Raw genomic sequence first — 18,351 nt, 5'->3', positions numbered from 1 at the left:
CTTATTGGGGTACAGAAGCTCTACTTCTGATTTTGTAACAATGAACTTCCAAAGTTCTTCATAAATCATTAGCCTTGGTCTATTGCATTCAGCAATGTTTCTTGAATATTACTGTTACATGCACGCTTGTAGAAATATTCAGCAGAACAAATTAAGCACGTTTGTTTCAAATGGATTGGTCATATTGTTTTGAACACGATCAATGAGAGTTGTGTCATGCTCTTCATCTTGCTTGATTGCTGTAAGCATCGACTCTTCATGTTCATGTTTCTCATCTATGTATACAGTATCATTTATTTCTTTAATTGCAGTGGCGTACTGCTAAAGAATGTGGTGGGGCATTGTCGACCTAATTTGAGTTGACTTCTTCCTTGTCAACCTCACAGTTCCACCACTGCTTTTGGAATCTTTAATGATGCTTTTCCATTGCTATATCAGACCATATGCCCTGGAGTCTGACTGAGAACTGGCTATTTTGAAAGGTATTATTCATACCACTGGGCAACTCTAGTATGTTCATGATTTAGACTGTCAGCCAGCATGCATTGGTGATTCTGTTAGTGATGAAGAAAAAAGGGGAAGCATTTCAATTTGTGTGCCCAATTGAAGACTGGTTGCTTTTACATTACACAAGCATTTTCAGTAGCAGGGACTTTAGAACTTCTAAGAAGTTGTACCAGTACTTGAAAACAGGTGCTCTTGCAGAACCTATTTGATGGTAGTCCTTAAGGAATAGCCTTATGTGTTTTTCCAACACACCATCAAGCTCCTTAACAGCTCTCAGAAAATTCTCGTTTCTTATTATGGACTGCAGCTAGATGCTTCTGTACACTAGCAGGAATGTTTTGTAGATGTCCTCATTGCTAATATCATTTCATGAAAGAGCAAAGATAAAAAGCCATAAAAACTTCATATGACAAGGTCAGGCTTCTCACTCCTCAATGGTACGATTTGCCTTCCAACACGAGATCAGTTGTGTTTGTTGCATAAACATCTTATTCTGCCAGTACATCATGCAGGCATCACTCTACAACATTCACAGTGATGCTATGAATGTGCACGCTGTATGGAAGCCACCAATAATGTTGAAACGTTTTTGGTTGAGACCACTTTACTTGCTGGGCAATGGTGTAAAGTTGCAAGTTCATGGTCTGAATTCAATCGTAAGCAGGCAGCAATTTGGCTTACCATCAATAACTGGAACATACTCAACTGCTGTGTACGAGTCTTATGCTTTCTCATTAAAACCAATCTAGAATGGAACTACAAACTACTGGAATTTATTTTGAAAGGTCCTACATGTATCTTATAAATAAAAAACATGCTGTAAAAAAGTGTTAAAAACTATTCTTGCTACAGACATCGTGATGGCTCTAAATTAGAGCCTCTAATACAGTTCATTGTGATTTAGTTCATTTATATTTCAAGGTTTAGCACCAATATAAAAACTATATAATCATTAGACAATGTTCTTAAATAAATATTGTACATGCAATAACCCTTAAGCCTCCTTCTTTCCATTTTACTAATCTAGTTACTAAGAATATGCAGTGTGTAGACTTCTTGGCACAAAACTAGGCCTACAGACTTTCCCTATCAAAATTAATTTTGTAATATTTTTCCAGCCATCACTGAATAGTCCTCAACATTTTCATAAAAATTACCACCAAAAGTTTATCTCTTTTGAAGTAGATCCTTCTCAATCAGTTCTTCAGATATACACATTTGGTTTTATACAAACATTTTATTACATAAATGTACAATATAATTTTTAATGAAGATATATTGTAGCTTACAAGAAAGTAATAACAGATAAAACTCTGAAATAATTAATCAAGGAACTATAGTTTCTGACCAAATTCAAAACCTCACACATATATATATTGTACATACGTTTTTTATAAAGACAGTAAATATACAAGTTATATCAGGTACTCTGCCATCACGTAAAATACAGTTTTTACACTTCGTTATGTCAACAGACAAGGTACACTTTTCCAACAGAAGCTGATTAGGAGTACCAGATCACTTTCTAAATCTATCAATATTATTACAATAGTAAGTACAGTATATGTAACATTATTTAATGCATTTTTGACACACTTCTCTGTTCAAATTCTACAACTACTCACAGGTTTAATATGTAAATTAAGCATTAACACAAAACATGCTGCTTTGCCTTCTACCAGAATCTATTTGATATCAAGAGGGGGAAGGTATCCTCTAGCACACATTTTAATTGTGTATTTATATGCTAGTATATTTCTACATTTGTTCATGACAACACTGGTACATGCAAGTTCAGTGTTACTTTTTACACTGGGAAAACATCACAGAATAAAACAAAGTAGAAAACAAAGGTACATTGTGATCTTCGAGAAAGCCGTAACATTTAAACAAAAGAAACTGAGGCAGAAAAAGTCCATAGATCCAATCTGATAATCTTTTATCACACTGTTTGCTTTCATTATATTCTCGTTCCATGCAGTATATTTCAAGCCCATCATATATACGGAATACATTTGTTAAACATCACATTTTCCTTGTTTGTTAAAATAATTAAAAATATTTTGTGGAACTTTTTTAAGCTACAATACTATGGCATATTTTTATAAAACATATACCACTTCTATTTTCTGAAGTATGCTATAAAGCAAGTAAAATGTATTAATAAACATGTTATGTTAAAGCTAATGCATTAAAATAATAAACAATATATATATATACAAAACCATAGAGCTATAAACAATTTTAAAATTCTATATTTAGGTAATGGCAAAATTTTTCAATCTTTTCTGTAATTTTTTTTTTACAAGATCATAAATTTGATCAAGGAATAATGTACAATACTCTTAAATAATCCAAAAAATTGAGACTTTTTTTTTTCTTCTCAAAAGTGGATTCAGAATATACCTCTTGAGAAAAAACAGTAATGAAATTTCAATAATTTACTAAGTGGAAAATTTCCATATATTTATTAAAGCTTAGGAAAAGTATAACTATGTCATATCTAGGTATACATCAAAATAATATATAGAAACATCTGCGGACAGTACAAACATTTCAGATCAATATGAAAATTATATAGAAACTGGGTAAGTTACCTATAAATACAATACTAAAGACATACTTTTTGTTTTTTTCAACCATTGAGTTCTTTTGAACTGGTTTTGTTGAAACCTCATGTGTGCTACAGATATTTCAACTTCAGTGGGAGAAAAACAAGATACCGATGTATTCATCTCTCCATTAAATTATGTGAGTAATAACTCACTCCACTGATTATCTTGTCATTTTGATGGTTTCAGATGAACAAGACTCTTGTGCTTAGTAGTGGTTTAACATTTTGTATAATAACTGTTTATTATTTTGTGTTGGAGCTCTCAGAATGTTAAAATCTCTCTCTTTATTCAAATATGTAAAGATATACAACATTCCAGTTGTCTTCTTGAAAACTGGGGCATGTAATCTACTAGCCAGGTCATTTTGTCTGTATGTGTCTACTTAAATGTTTGGTTTTTTGCACCCTAAGTTTTTCTTTCTAGTGGTAGCATGATCATTTTTGTAAGCCTTGCTTAAGCCACTACACAGCAAATGCCACATTGTAAGGCAGTAAATACATTTTTTGTTTTACCTACAACACATCAGCAGAAACAAGTATGAAAATACTTATGTAGAGCATCACAAATATTTAGATTGTTAATATTTTTTCTATCTCTTACAACATATTAACATTATTTCACACATCATTACCACAGCAACGAACAAGGACAGGCATATAATGTGCACATGTTCTCCCAGCACTAATACACTGTATGCCAGGCACCCTATGTTGAAAAGACATAATCAACAGAATAAGATTGCTCGATCATGTTGCTTAGTCAGCACTGGTATACCATACTTTTTAGATAGGGCTTACCCATGGGGAATAGGTGCAGGTGGCTCTGCTCCACCATTACTATTAAGTATGGAGCCAGAGCCTATTACCAAGCAAGTTTATTTAAAATATATTTTACTAATCTCCTTAATCCAATAAATTTAAATTACACTATTGAATATGACAATAAATAATAATGAAAAAACCTGAACATCATTTACTTATTTCTTTTTAACATTTTTTGCACAGAACTGGCCTCTCCTGCTTTCTCTGATGAGCCACTACTGCCTAGAGATCACCTGATGTATCAACACCTAAATACACTGTGTATCTAGCAAAAAATTTAAAACAGGAAATGCCAACAAGTCTTTGCAATCTCAAATCAAATATAATAATTTCTATATCTTTAGGGATATTGGATATCAGAAAAAAAAGTATCACTGCTTTAAATTACACTATAATCCACAGAGAGTATAAAAATAGAATTAAAGGTAAGTAAAGGAAGTTTTTTCAAGCTACCACAGCATTATCAAAGTTTACTCTATGGCTATAATTCTTTCACTAATGATTTATACATCTAGACATTATTTACATCATTAGAAAAACTATTTTTGCAATAATATTTTGTTCTGTATCTTTAGTGACTAAAAAATACTGTACAGTTACTCCATGCATAAATATTTTATCCGTCTCTCTTTTAACTAAATTAAATATTCTAACTTTTCCCCACAGTTGGCCACTGACCTATTATTAGTGTTAGTACGAAGAACATATGTCTCCTAAGTTCATCCACCACTACACTGTTAGTAGTGTTACACACATTTAAAAACAAATCTTATTTTTACCACCAGTAATAGTAATAGCAGCAGTGTTTGGATAGTCTAGTTTTCTGTTTATTTTAAGTCCACTCCTACACTATTAATAGTGTAAGCAGCATTTAGATTAGATCCAGCATTTTTTTCTCTAGTTCACAGCTTCATCTTTAGTTAGATGTGATTCACTTTGTTTTAATATGTCTGTTGCTGCAGAGGTTTTATATTGAGTTCACAATTATATTAGTGGTGTTCAGATTGTGATAATATTTTTTAGTTAACAGAGTAACTGATCCACTTTGTTGTTTTTTTATCAAGTTCTCCACTCCATTACTTGTGTGGTTAGATGATCAAGTTTTTAGTAGTGCTAACAGTGTTCTTTCATCAAGTTCACCAGACTATCAGCAGTGAATGGATGTTCTAACTTTAAGAAACCTACATTTATCACTACGTAGACTGTCCAGCTTTCTTACTTGTGTTCATCACTACCTTATTAGTAGTATAACAGTGTTTAGATGATTTATATTTTACAGTAGATTGTTCAGCTTTCATTGTTTCATCACTGCACTACTAGTATTATTAACAGTGTCTAGATAATCAACTTTTATTTTTTGCATAAGCTATTCTTGTTTCTTCTATGAAGTCCATCAATGAATTTCTAGTAATGTTTCCAGTGTTCTGTTTTCTTCATTACGTTGACCAGTTTGTGTTCTTAGTGGTACTGCTGCATCCCAGAGCAGGGTGATCAAGTTTCGCATTGAAAATCCACTTCAAATTGTACAATAGAAACTTTCTTCACGACATAACCACCGAGACACCTGTATAATCACAAGTGCCATAAAATAACTTCCCTAGAAGATGGTGAATTACTTATTAAGTCGCTAGTGCTGCCACCTGTTTCTAATTAATTTAACTTTTTGTCTCAAATCCATTAATGAATGACTATTGCTGTCAGCAGTGTATAATATTGAAAACAGCAGTACACATGAAACTTACAAGCGCAATAAACGTCATAAAAAAGTTTCTTCTATATTCGTAAGTAACTTCAACTCAAATGCAGCCGATACCAGCCTTGCATCGAGTTTGTGGTAACTTCATAATGACAGATTCCTTGACTAGTTAGTTATGCTAACAGTGTGTTCAAGAAGTTCTTGTTTCATTAAACACTAGCACTCACTTACGTGACTAAAAATGGCCTGATAAGATGTACTTGTAACTTAGGTTGAGGGCCTGATAAAGTTCTTGTTTCGTTAAACACTAGCACTCACTTATGCAATTAACAAATGGCCTAATAAGGTGTACTTGTAACTTAGGTTGAGGGCCTGGTAAAGTTCTTGTTTCGTTAGACACTAGCACTCACTTATGCAATTAACAAATGGCCTAATAAGGTGTACTTGTAACTTAGGTTGAGGGCCTGGTAAAGTTCTTGTTTCGTTCAACACTAGCACTCACTTATGCGATTAACAAATGGCCTAATAAGGTGTACTTGTAACTTAGGTTGAGAGCCCGATAAGTTCTCAGGAGGAGGAGGTGGTGGTGGTGGTGGCTGGTGTCTTCTCCTGCTGTTTTGAAAATCTGTAAAGGGTGAAAAAAAAACTGTTAATCATAAAATTTATAAATCACTGCTATTAAATATACACTTAGAAAAGTTTGGTCAATCAACAACAAGTTCTTGAATAGCCAAGTGCTGAAATATATATATATATATATATACTAAAACTTATCTAATTCAAAAATTGATTGGATTTGTTTCATGTTGTTTTGCACGACCTACAATGTGGAACATGAAAATAATCCATGTACATTCTGGTGTTCTTGTTTTAAAAATAAAATGGTCAGAGTGGGGTCAAGAGCAGACAATAATATTATGGTACCACAGTAATACAGAGCACCTTACAAGACTTGGAGTGTTTGTATGATTCTAATAAACAAAAGAATTTTAACAGAAATTAAGGAAATTGAGGTTCTGCTATTATTACAGATGTTAAAAACGTGTTTTAAATGGAAATTGATGATCTCAGGATGTTTTTCATATTTCTGTTGATAAAGTTATTATCTTTTAAATTACATTAGTGAAAGAAGTACCTACAGTACCTTAGACAGAAGAAAATATAAATGAAGTTATAAACAGTCACACACACACACACACACACCCAAATTATACTACAACTTCAAACCTTTGAAGCTAACAGGCTCCAGACTTCCAAAAATAGTATGCAAGATATTTCACTTTGATTCAGTTTCAACATTATACAATCAACATACCACCACATAAGCAAGTTCCTTGTCACAGTCCTGTCCCATCTCTAAACAGATGTCGACAGAAGAGTAATGAATAGTGTAAAACATTTAGAAAAGTCAAGTTTGTGAAATAAAGAAAATATAGAACTATTGAACATTAACACATTTTTTTACCTGAAAATGTATTTCTGATAGATACTCACCTCTCCATATAGAATAGCTTATTTTCCTCTTAAATTTGCCCAATCTGCCAAAGAGACTAGCAAGCCACCAGCCTAGTGAAAACTCCCACCTACACTCGTGTGAAAACATGTGAATTTGTACCACTGCATAATGATTGTAATCACGCAGCAGAATCCTCCACCAATAAGAGTATGATACACTTCCAGGCACAATGACACACTCTACATTCACACTCATAAATCTTCCTTCTTTGATGAAGCAATAAAGAAATAAGCACTGGGAAAGTGGGTAGGACGAGTAGAAACATGTGAAGAGATGAGTATCTATTAGAAATACATTTTTTGGTAACGAAAATTTTCACTTCTCACACAAGATAACTAGAATTCTATGTTGGGGTAGTGGAGAGATTGGTGTAAAGATTTCCTAGGTGAGCTCCCTTCAGAAAGCATCCAAAGGAAGACAATGGAGTGTGACACCCAATGAAAGGAGTTCCATAGCAGCACACCCATGAGAGACTGCATTTTGTCTCATCCAGGATATACTCTTTGTCGATGTAAAAGAAGAGAAGAGGCAGAAAAGCCAGAAGTGTGTCACAAGGACAGGTGGACTAAGTACATGACCTTAAGGAGTACACACACAAGCTGTTGGCAGCCAATATGTGTAATGAAACTGAAACTCATTCAGACTGTACCTTGTGTGCTTACCTCCTCTACCATCAGATTCAACAGGTAAAAACCAGGTATGTTAGAAGGGCACTTGTGATAAATATCTGTGCTCACCTTCTCTACTGGCAGTCACTATGGGCCCCATGCCAACTGTGGGAGGAGGGCACTGTATGGAATCGTGCCAGTATGGATACTTATATAACCTCTACTCAACCATCAGTCACTACAGGCCTCTTACCTCTTGTGGGAGAAGGATATACGAGTGATACATCACTGGCGTGGTGACATCAAATCTACTATCAGTCTCCTTGGGCCCCATGTCAGCTGTGGGAGGAGGGTGCCATATGAAATATACCTCCACTTGTCTATCAGTCTTTATGGACCAGATGCCAGAGCAGGGTGTGTGTTTTTTTCAGTATGATGTAGAAAGGACTGGAAATAGTGTGTTCACTTTGACTACTGAATAGATTTTGGAGGAAGGAGGAGCATTAGGAAAATAAACTCAGAAATAAAGGATCGACATAGTGACTTGTAACATAGCTATATATGTGGGGTGACCCCCACACTACACTCCACTTTCACCCCAGCCCCACTTCTGACCGTAGAGGGACCCTAACCCCCAGTGGTTAGGTTACAATTTGTAAGGATTCTCCATGGTCCACCACACTAGCAACTGAGAGATAAGTGGCAAGGGTTTCCCATGCTCCACTCAACAAGGGAGGGATAATTTGCATGGGGAGGACCCAGGGAATGTGTCTGGATCTCCATCAGTCCAGAAAGGTCTTTTACTGGAGATAGTGCAATGGGTGACTGTGAAACCCTATTTTTAAAAACCAACAAGGGCTAGCCAGAGAAGTGAGCAGGTATACAACTCTGGTGCTGGCTTTTACCATGATAGTCCATAGAGCTGGTATGGTCTGGATCAGAGACGAAATGTAATATAGATATATATACTGAAAAACCATGAGAAAACCTCATGTGGTCTTGCAGAACACACCATCTCACAGTAGTCATGTGTAGGGGCAGGGCAAATGGTATGAGCACTTTCCGTTATCCTGGCCCAATGCAAATTTTGGGTAGATATACTCCGGATAGAACTCTAGCTACCTAGTGGGTGGGAAAACTCTAGCTACCTAGTGGGTAGGAAAACACTAGCTACCTAGTGGGTGGGAAAACTCTAGCTACCTAGTGGGTGGGAAAACTCTAGCTACCTAGTGGGTGGGAAAACACTAGCTACCTAGTGGGTGGGAAAACCCTAGCTACCTAGTGGGTGGGAAAACTCTAGCTACCTAGTGGGTGGGATCTTATGGTAAGCTAGTTATAAGTAAGAAAAGTATAACCCATAATGGTAGAAACAGACAAGCCATGGTCAAAGAGATATGTGAAAAAAGGAGGTAAGATATTGTAAAGAGGGTCAGCAAAAGGGGAAAGGGTAAAGAATAGACCAACAGCATGGAGACGTGTCACACATCTATTGGTGGAGGGTTCTGCTGTAAGATTATGTCAACATGCAGTAGTGAAAGTTCACATGAGATTAGGTAGAAGTTTTCACAATGCTAGTGGCTTGCAACTCTCTGGTAGATCCCACAAACTCAAGAGAAAAATAAGCTATTCTGTGTGAGAGGAGAGTATTCATTTCGGTATCCTTTAGACTACGTATAACGGAAGTTCTCTGTTAATTATCATTTTACAATAATCTAAAAATACTATTTACAAAATTGTTAATGTTTGTTTGTTTGAAGTTAAGCACAAAGCTACACAAAGGGCTATCTGGGCTCTGCTCACCATGGGTATGGAAACCCGGTTTCTAGCGTTGCAAGTCTGCAGACATACCGCTGCGCCACAGGGGGGCAAAAATTGTAAATGAAATTTTGAAATTTAAATATGCACTACAAAGCCTACAATATTAAATTTAATCATATATTAAGTGGAACAAAGTTCTAAAAAAATAGCAACTAAAAAGTTATTAATTCAATGCACAATTTGTAGAATTCTAAATGTTACAAAATATTTGCTTGACATTGAGCGATAAAAGTTGTAAAGTATTTCTTATTGTGCAACTTTCACTGGACCTTCTAAAACACAGTAGTTTAGGGTTAGACAATGTTTAATTCTCTGTGTCAAAACTACCCCCTCCTGAAATAAAATTAAAAGCAAGCAGTACAAGTATTTGTTATTGTGAAACTTTCACTGGACCTTCTAAAACACAGTAGTTTAGGGTTAGGCAACATTTAATTCTCTATGTCAAAACCACCCCCTCCTGAAATAAAATTAAAAGCAAGCAGTACAAGATTCAGTAATAGTATAGCCAACTCAACCATTATTACCTCTTAGAAAAATAATATCAACAGTAACCACACAATCAGAACCCCACTGTGGTATCACAAGCCTGTAGTTTGTACTTGACAGATTTTGTTTTTATCTCCAGTTATTTTACACATATTATTGTAGGACTGGAAGTACAAGTACCATTTATTAAAATTGGTAATACAATTGATACAATTATGAACAAAAACTTACGAAGCAATAAACCATACTAATTATAGCAGAATTACTAATACTTACTTTTGCTGGGGTAAGTTTTTGGTGTGTTTTGAAAGGGGCTAGGAGGTATCAAATTGGAAATATCATGGAACTTGTTACTAAATCTTGATTCAAAATTATCTGAAATGTAAAATTTAGAGAATTTAAACGAAAGAAAAAAAACCCTGAATAACATTACTTAATAGCAAAGAACAGTTTGAAAGGTATTTGGATCATATACCAACTTCTACTGTCTCTTAAGACAATGCAGATCTATTAGCTTAGAACTCAAAATGCTGTCTCAAAAGCACACTTAAAGATAGGAGAAGTCGATAAAAAATCAGTAGAAATGTTGAACACACTGCCTGAGCCTGTTTATAAAGAAGTGTGAAATATACTAAAACACCTAACATACTGTATATGTAAGAAGTAACTATGTTTTATATATAACAGGCTGTTTTATGTTCCTGTTCCATTAACAATTATTTACCTTATGGGAGGGAAGTGTTCAAAGATGTCATTAACTCCTTTATATATATAAAAACGAAACACTAGCATATCATACTCTGTTTTATTCTCTCCTTCGTTAATTTCTTCTACTGGTTTCATGACTTCAAAGGTCACTCACTCTTCAGGATATAATTTTACAGAAAATTTTATTGTCCTTTTTGTAATTCCGTAAAATTATGTCCCGAAGAGTGACCTTTGAAGTCACGAAACTGGTAAAATAAATTAATAAAGAATAGAAAAAAACAGAAGAGTATAATAATCTAGTGTTTTGTTATTTGTATCAACTTGTTTATGTTTTGGTTATATAATAGACATAATGAAATTTATAAGTATACTTTAAACATTTCCTTCCGATAAGATAAAAACTGTTACTTGAACAGGAACATACACACATTTCATCAACTTGTTAACTAATGAAAATTCGTATCTTCATGATGTCCATTTTAAACTTTCTTTTATTGTTGGTGATCATTCTAGCACTTTGACACAATGTTATACATAGCTAACCAAACACGAAACTTACCTGTAAAAACATAGCTGTTACGAGCAGGAGGTGGTGGAGGTAGTACATCAGGTGGTGAGGCTTTTATATAACAGGGGACAGTTTGTGGAAGGGGTGGTGCAACAGATGGAGGCCTTACTGGTGGAGGTGGTGGTGCAGGACGATTAGCAGAAGGTACTACCTTCGACATGGTAGATGGTGGTGGTGGGGGAGCAGTCCTGAGTTTACCAGATGCTCGTTTTGAATCAGATTGAAGGTGAATTTGGTTCAAGTTGTTAGGAACACTCTGATTTCTTGAAGGAGGTGGTAGTGGAGCTTGATTCTTTAGGTTTTTAATTCCTTGTTGAGATACATTATGGTAATGTGAAGCAATTCCATTTCTAACCTCTCGAGCTCCAAAACTTTGTCGTCTCATCAAACTAGGAGGTTTGATAGGTGGCGGTGGTGGTGGTGGCCGTACAGATGGTGGAGGTCTACGTGGTGCTTCTCTTCTCATACTTTGATTTAAGCCAGTAGAGACTGTGGAATGTTTCATCGAAAATGAAGGAGCCACACGATTCGGTACAATTGATTGATTAAAACTATTGTTTCTCAAACTGTGTTTCCGACTAGTAGAAGGTGGGACTTGAGATGAGGATAGATCATTAGGGAAGGGAAACCTAGGAGTTAATCCTACTGCATAATGACTGGGTTGAACTACATCATTAATTATTGTATCAGAAGTACACGTAACTGTGGTTCGTCGAGATGACATGACTGGGCTAGGAGGCTGGGAATGACTCATGCCAATTTGCTGGGAGGGACAATTTACTGCTGTACTTTGGACTCTAGTGTTGGAGGTTGGTCTGTCTCTGGGAACTTGGAAAAAAGTTAAATTTGTTTAAAACTTGACTTCCACCACAACAGGCTAACCAACATACTTAAATTTATCAGTTGACTCCAGAAACACATTCCAATTACCAAAACAGAATGAATATTTTCTTAAACCTATTTCAAACAAAATTATTTTGATTTACAGTGGTGAATAACATGAAAAATAACTGTTACAACAACTTTTATCATTTTCTTGTCAGAAGTATTTGTTTTCAAACAAAGACTACCAAATCTCTTTCATTATTCCTTTCGTATTTGATTATTTAAGGAGTTTCAATTTTGATGATAAAACAGTTTTTTAAAATAAAACTTACTTCATAAAAAAAATACAACATTTTAATATTTCAAGATTTTAAATAAATGCAAGTCTAATAATCACATGTTATTATAAAATTTTTCTGCACTGTTAAATCATTTTTCTGGACAATACTCGCACTGCATGGATAAGCTGTGATAAAAAAGTAATTTTTCGAATATCATACCTATATTACCTTACATTCAATTACCACTGTAAGTAATATAGCATGGTTTTCCCAGAAATATTTTCATAGAACAAAGTCAAAAATTTTCGAACGTTTGTCTATGAGAATTATTTGAAAAGAAACACATTTTTCAAAGCATAAGAAATTCATTAGTCACTTTTCAAATTATTGTGAGAGCATATAACACTACAGCTAATAAACAGTTTGAAATCTGAAAAACTCGGGTCATTCTGGAGATAAGAATTACTACAGCAACCTATATATTTCACTATTTATTAAATATTTTATGCAAGTGTTCATCTTTGATGTTATAGCTTCAAATTAGTTCTGGAAGTGAACAAAATGCCTCCTGATACAGATGTGTGTCAGATAATAAAAATAATTCTACTGTGTTTCAAACCCCTGACTTGAAACGTTGGAAGAGAGTATTAGCACTCTAGTTTTATTTTTCTTTACTAATATTAGATCTAGTGATTATATTAAGTTCCATAAATTACTAACTTAAAGAGAAGATCAAGTGAATTTTATTAATTAGAACTTATATGAACTAATTATAACAGTTATTAAACTTCTTAAACTTGCAACACGTATATATATGCTCGTATGACACTTCTACCATTAGTGAAAGTTAGGTATATATATATATACTGCGAGACAGTAAATTGCAATAATTAAAAAAAAAGTTCATCATTTTTACAGCACTAATTTATAATTACTTTCTTTATAACAGTATCTACATATACACTTTTTCATGTGATAAACCAGCTTTCGTAAGTAGTAAATTTCTTTATAACAGTATCTTTTTTTTTATGTGAGGAACCAGTCTGCTTAAAGTAGTAATTTAATTTGAAAAATATATAGGTGATACATTCTAAAATGCTATAAATGTTTGTTCATAATTATCACTACTTTGCAACGAATCTACATAATGGAAGTTTATATACCTTGAGGACCAGGTGGTCGGTTTCCAGTAGGACGTAACCTTGGCATACCCTGGGCAAAGAGGCCTCCAATACCAACTGGACAGCTGACTTTTTCAGATGACCCATCATTTGGTCCTTTAGATGCTTAAACATTTCATATGCAATAAAAAAAAATATATATATATATATAAAGTTAAGATTTTTCATACTTGAAAATGTAATTAATATTTATAATAACCTCATTTAATATGGGTATTGAACCATATAAACTGCATTAAATAAACCATATTAATTTTGACAATTGTGATAAACATTTAGTCATAATTACGATGTAGTTCAAGTGGTAAAAGAGTGAGAGTACCGTAATTACCGTAAAACTTCAAGACTAAGTAAATATTAAAGTTCAAATAAAAGTTTCTTTAACAGCATACAGTTATAAAGGTTTTCTGTAACTTCTTTAACTGCATACAGTTATAAAGGTTTTTGGTAACTTCTTTAACTGCATACAGTTATAAAGGTTTTTGGTAACTTCTTTAACTGCATACAGTTATAGAGGTTTTGGTAACTTCTTTAACTGCATACAGTTATAAAGGTTTTGGTAACTTCTTTAACTGCATACAGTTATAAAGGTTTTGGTAACTTCTTTAACTGCATACAGTTATAAAGGTTTTTGGTAACTTCTTTAACTGCATACAGTTATAAAGGTTTTGGTAACTTCTTTAACTGCATACAGTTATAAAGGTAATCTTTATTCAATATATTATATAAATAATGCAACTTTCATGAATAAAAATAAACTTAAAATAAATTCAACTATGTCCTGATATACATAGGCCTTTTGAATTGTGTGTGTGTGTTTGTTTCAGATATTCATGCAAACATACACAAGAGCTATCTCCAAGTTTTAACCAACAAAGTTGATAAGAAGAAAAGTGCTACTCAACAGCAACCACTTCCAACTTTTAGGCTACACTAAACAAACTGTAGGATCTGATTATTATAAAGCACCTGTGGCCCCCCAAGTACAGAGTACGACTCTGCAGAAACAGAACACAAACCACAGATTACAATTTCATGGTCTGTCATGTTTATCATTAACCCATACCCAATTTATCTTCCAAAACCTAAACATGTATTATATATGTATGTGGTACTTAGAATTTTATAATTATTAATGTTTTGACATACTTTCATTGCTACAGCTAATTGCAATGGTTTGTATCATTACAATGGAGGTCTCAAAATGGTTTATCAGTACATTATACTTGTATACTTCTGTTTAATTGCAACAATATTTGGACTAGGTTAATTTTCTTTACTTCAATTTATTTTAGTTTTCATATATACTTCTGACATACAAAAAAAAATAATTAAAAAATGGGAGAATTTTAACAATAAGTGTCAGTGCTGCATGTGTTTTTAAAATATATTATAATGTACTTTTATGGTTTATATAATCAATTTTAGGATTCTTATTTGTAAGTTCTTTTTATTAGTTAACACAGGTCATGATGTGTTCCAAAACACTTCCAACACTGGTAATGTTTTCTTGGTGTAGATTTTTTTTTGTTATTAACAAAAATAAATAAATAAATAAAAATAAATAAACTGGACTTAAATTAACAAAATATAATTTTTTAAATATTTAATCATAAAATATTTTATACACATTACCACAAAACCTTATTCTTAAACTCTGATAGCAGATATAAAGATTTCCATTTAGCCAGTCCTGGGTTTAAGTACAGGCAAGATGAGCCTTGCATTGGCAAGTTAAAAAAAATGGAAACTAAAATAAAAATATATTCACTGCTTTTGTTTCTCGCAAAAAATGAAACAAAATATGTGAGGTTTAACCCCTGAAATTAACAAGTTGCATGTCATTTTAGCTTTAATTAAACAAAAAAAAATGTTTGCCAAATAAATCCAGTCAAGCCACTCCATGAGCAAGCAAACTATTAACAGACTACATGATCTTATTATTCTGCAGTTTAGGGCTTCATGCTTGCCAAGTCCCACTTTCCAAACAGGTATAAGATATAGGTCAAAGATGATAAAACGTGTGATTATGTAATAGAATAAATTATCATGTTCAATATTTCTAAAACTGCTAAATTTTACATCATACTGGTAGTTTTTCAGGTTTGAAAATTTATGAAACAATTAACTTATGAAGAAAATATACTTTAAAATGCACATAGCACTGTACAAAGAACTTTTACAACTCACCACTGATCTGTGGAGCACTCCGATCATTTGTCACTGTCTTCTTTAGCCTTGTTCCATACCTTATGTCAGAGAGTAATGCACTACGATCAACTTTGGAGTTTCTATTAAGTGAAGGGGGAGCTTCAAATGAAGTGGGTGGTGGAGGAGCCGGTGGTGGGGCGGTGGCGGTGGCATTGTTTGATTTGTTGAAGAAAACAAACAAAAAACTGTGAATTTATCTTTTCATCTGAAAAATAAAAAATATATATATAATTCACAAAGAAATGGGATCACATTGGGATCAATTTCACACCAAAAATCACAACAGGATTCCAATATGTATTGATTCAAATACAGGCCAGTCTGTCCCTAGAGATGGATGTAAATTTTGTGGTAAGCTGCTAAGCTCACTTTTGGAAACAGTTTACTGAAACAAACTTCTACTACTGATGACATGACCAATGAGATTATGAGTCTGTTTATTATGGCAACCTATTTACAGATTTTTCTAAAACGTAACTGTAAAATGTATCTGAACTGAATAAACAAATAGCTCAGACCATTGGGTCTGTTGATTTAACTCTGCTAACCATTTTATATTGTAAGAAGCTGCTAGAAACTTGTGGCTTCAATAAAATACATACATTGGGTGGTCCAATGAAATCAAGAAACATTCATCTTTATCAAGTGGTTTTGGAGTAGTTCATGTTTGCCCACCCTGGACAGACGTATATTTTTCATTCATGTAGCTTCCTAGATACTGAAAATCTTTATCATCGTTTTCATCTCTTACATTCAAAACATTAATTCAATATTACATAAAATCTGCATCATAATAAAAGCATGAGAACATAATAGTCACTCACAAGAAAAAAAAATCAAACTACAGATTTATATTTACATTCATTCTTAAAGTATACAACAAAACATACAAGTAAAGCTATATTTCTGATTAACACTAAATTATTAGTTAGAGTATGTTAGTTAACATACTTATTTAGATTGTAGCTTATTATAAACCTGGTAATCAGTCAAAAACTAAAATCTTTTGGGTTTTCTTGCTACATATAGCTAAAGTATCTGCTAACGCATCTTGCATTTTCCGTTGTCTACAACTTTTACAAAACATAAATAGCTATCTGAATGATAATAAGATTATCATAATTCTCAGCAGAACTGCATATGGTTATTCTACAATGAAATATCATAACTGATTACTGATGTCTGTCATGGTTGTTCAAAAATTTGATCATCAATACTTATCATATTTCTTTGTGGAATTTCAAATGAAAATCGTAGCATCACTCAAACTTACTGTAATCATTTCCACTGAATCATTCACTTAGAAGCAGGAAGTAATAAAATATACAACTTATATTTTATGTCATGAATTAAATAAACATTTTGCACTCAATGACATGGCCAACTTTTCATACATTATGTATACTTTGTATCTTGCTTCTAAGAAAAATCACTTCAAACAGTTAAACATTCTTGAACCAGACGATTGGTAATAATCACTGTTGTATGATAACAGTGAAGTTTGAAAGAGAAAACACTATAAACAGGAAACTTACAAGAAATATAGATCACTGATACTCCCTAAGTTAAACAGCTAGAAGATAGTGACAGACAAAACACAGGATTTTTTATCAAGAGATAAAAAAAAATACAAAACCCGGGTGAACATATGGTATACAATTCAGTAATTTTAAAAAAACATGATGTTGTGGCCACATTAGCAAGAAGGAGGTTAAAAAAATAAATATATTTATATATAAAATATAAGAGTACAAAGCTCTGGAAACCAACAAGTAGCTTTTATCTTTGATAAAATTACTCCTTGTTAATATCAATACTTGGAACTGTTTACCCAGTAAAACATTTTGTGTTGAAAGCTTACAACATCTCTAAGGTTCTGGTGGACAAGTTTATAAATGAGAAAAGTTATTTCAAATATAAATTGGATAGGTTGTTGTAGAGGCAGCTCACATAAACCTCTGTCACAGTCTGGTTTTCTCAGTACAAGTCGTATTCTTATCAGCTGAAAGTGTGTCACAATTCTGTAATAATTAATGTTCCTAAGCCAATGAAAAACATAACCAATAAATTCTTTGTATAAATGTTTCTACCCATGTTTTATTTATAGTACGTGCACAACGTTAATAATATTTATCCCTTACATACATAAGATGTGACTATAATTTGAATTTCCTACAACATGAATATAAAGGAGAACGGGAAACACTTTTTATCAGTATAAACTGCACGGTACAATGTACATGTCAAATATAAAAGTGTTCTGGCAGTTTGCAAAAAACATAAACTATCATATGCAGTATTAAGGTTTTTAAGAAGTATGGCAAAAAAAGTTTGAAAGATTTAATTCCAATTCCACCAAGTTTACCCTAATAACAACCCTAAACTGGCATGCAACATTATTCCAAAACTAATACATATAATACAATAACTGTAACTAATATTCTTAGAATTACATTATACTTTTAAGTAAATCGTGTTTTATTAAATGATGTAGCTAAGACATAAGTAGG

General features: G+C 33.2%; 1 protein-coding gene across 1 annotated transcript; it reads right to left on the bottom strand.

Annotated features, from left to right (window-relative positions):
* Window positions 1-1,724: 1,724 nt before the first annotated feature.
* LOC106470620 (WAS/WASL-interacting protein family member 2-like) lies at window positions 1,725-17,935 on the bottom strand. Its single transcript, XM_022399241.1, has 6 exons — window positions 17,932-17,935; window positions 15,821-16,033; window positions 13,613-13,735; window positions 11,335-12,171; window positions 10,344-10,442; window positions 1,725-6,264 (listed from the first exon to the last, which is right to left on the bottom strand). Exons 1-6 carry the CDS (start codon window positions 17,933-17,935, stop codon window positions 6,131-6,133), a joined length of 1,410 nt encoding a protein of 469 aa, XP_022254949.1. The 3' UTR covers window positions 1,725-6,130.
* Between the last annotated feature and the right edge of the window lie 416 nt (window positions 17,936-18,351).

This window comes from Limulus polyphemus, unplaced genomic scaffold (assembly GCF_000517525.1).
Source record: "Limulus polyphemus unplaced genomic scaffold, Limulus_polyphemus-2.1.2 Scaffold4120, whole genome shotgun sequence".
Lineage (NCBI taxonomy): Eukaryota > Metazoa > Arthropoda > Merostomata > Xiphosura > Limulidae > Limulus > Limulus polyphemus.
The sequence above is the reverse complement of the archived record's forward strand: the minus strand, read 5'-3'. Positions and strand labels throughout refer to the sequence as shown.

Coding starts and splice junctions, on each gene's coding strand:
- LOC106470620 (XM_022399241.1), bottom strand. Junction 10,443..11,334: donor TAACAGCTATGTTTTTACAG/GTAAGTTTCGTG, acceptor TTTACATTTCAG/ATAATTTTGAATCAAGATTT. Junction 6,265..10,343: donor AAAAACTTACCCCAGCAAAA/GTAAGTATTAGT, acceptor CACCCTTTACAG/ATTTTCAAAACAGCAGGAGA.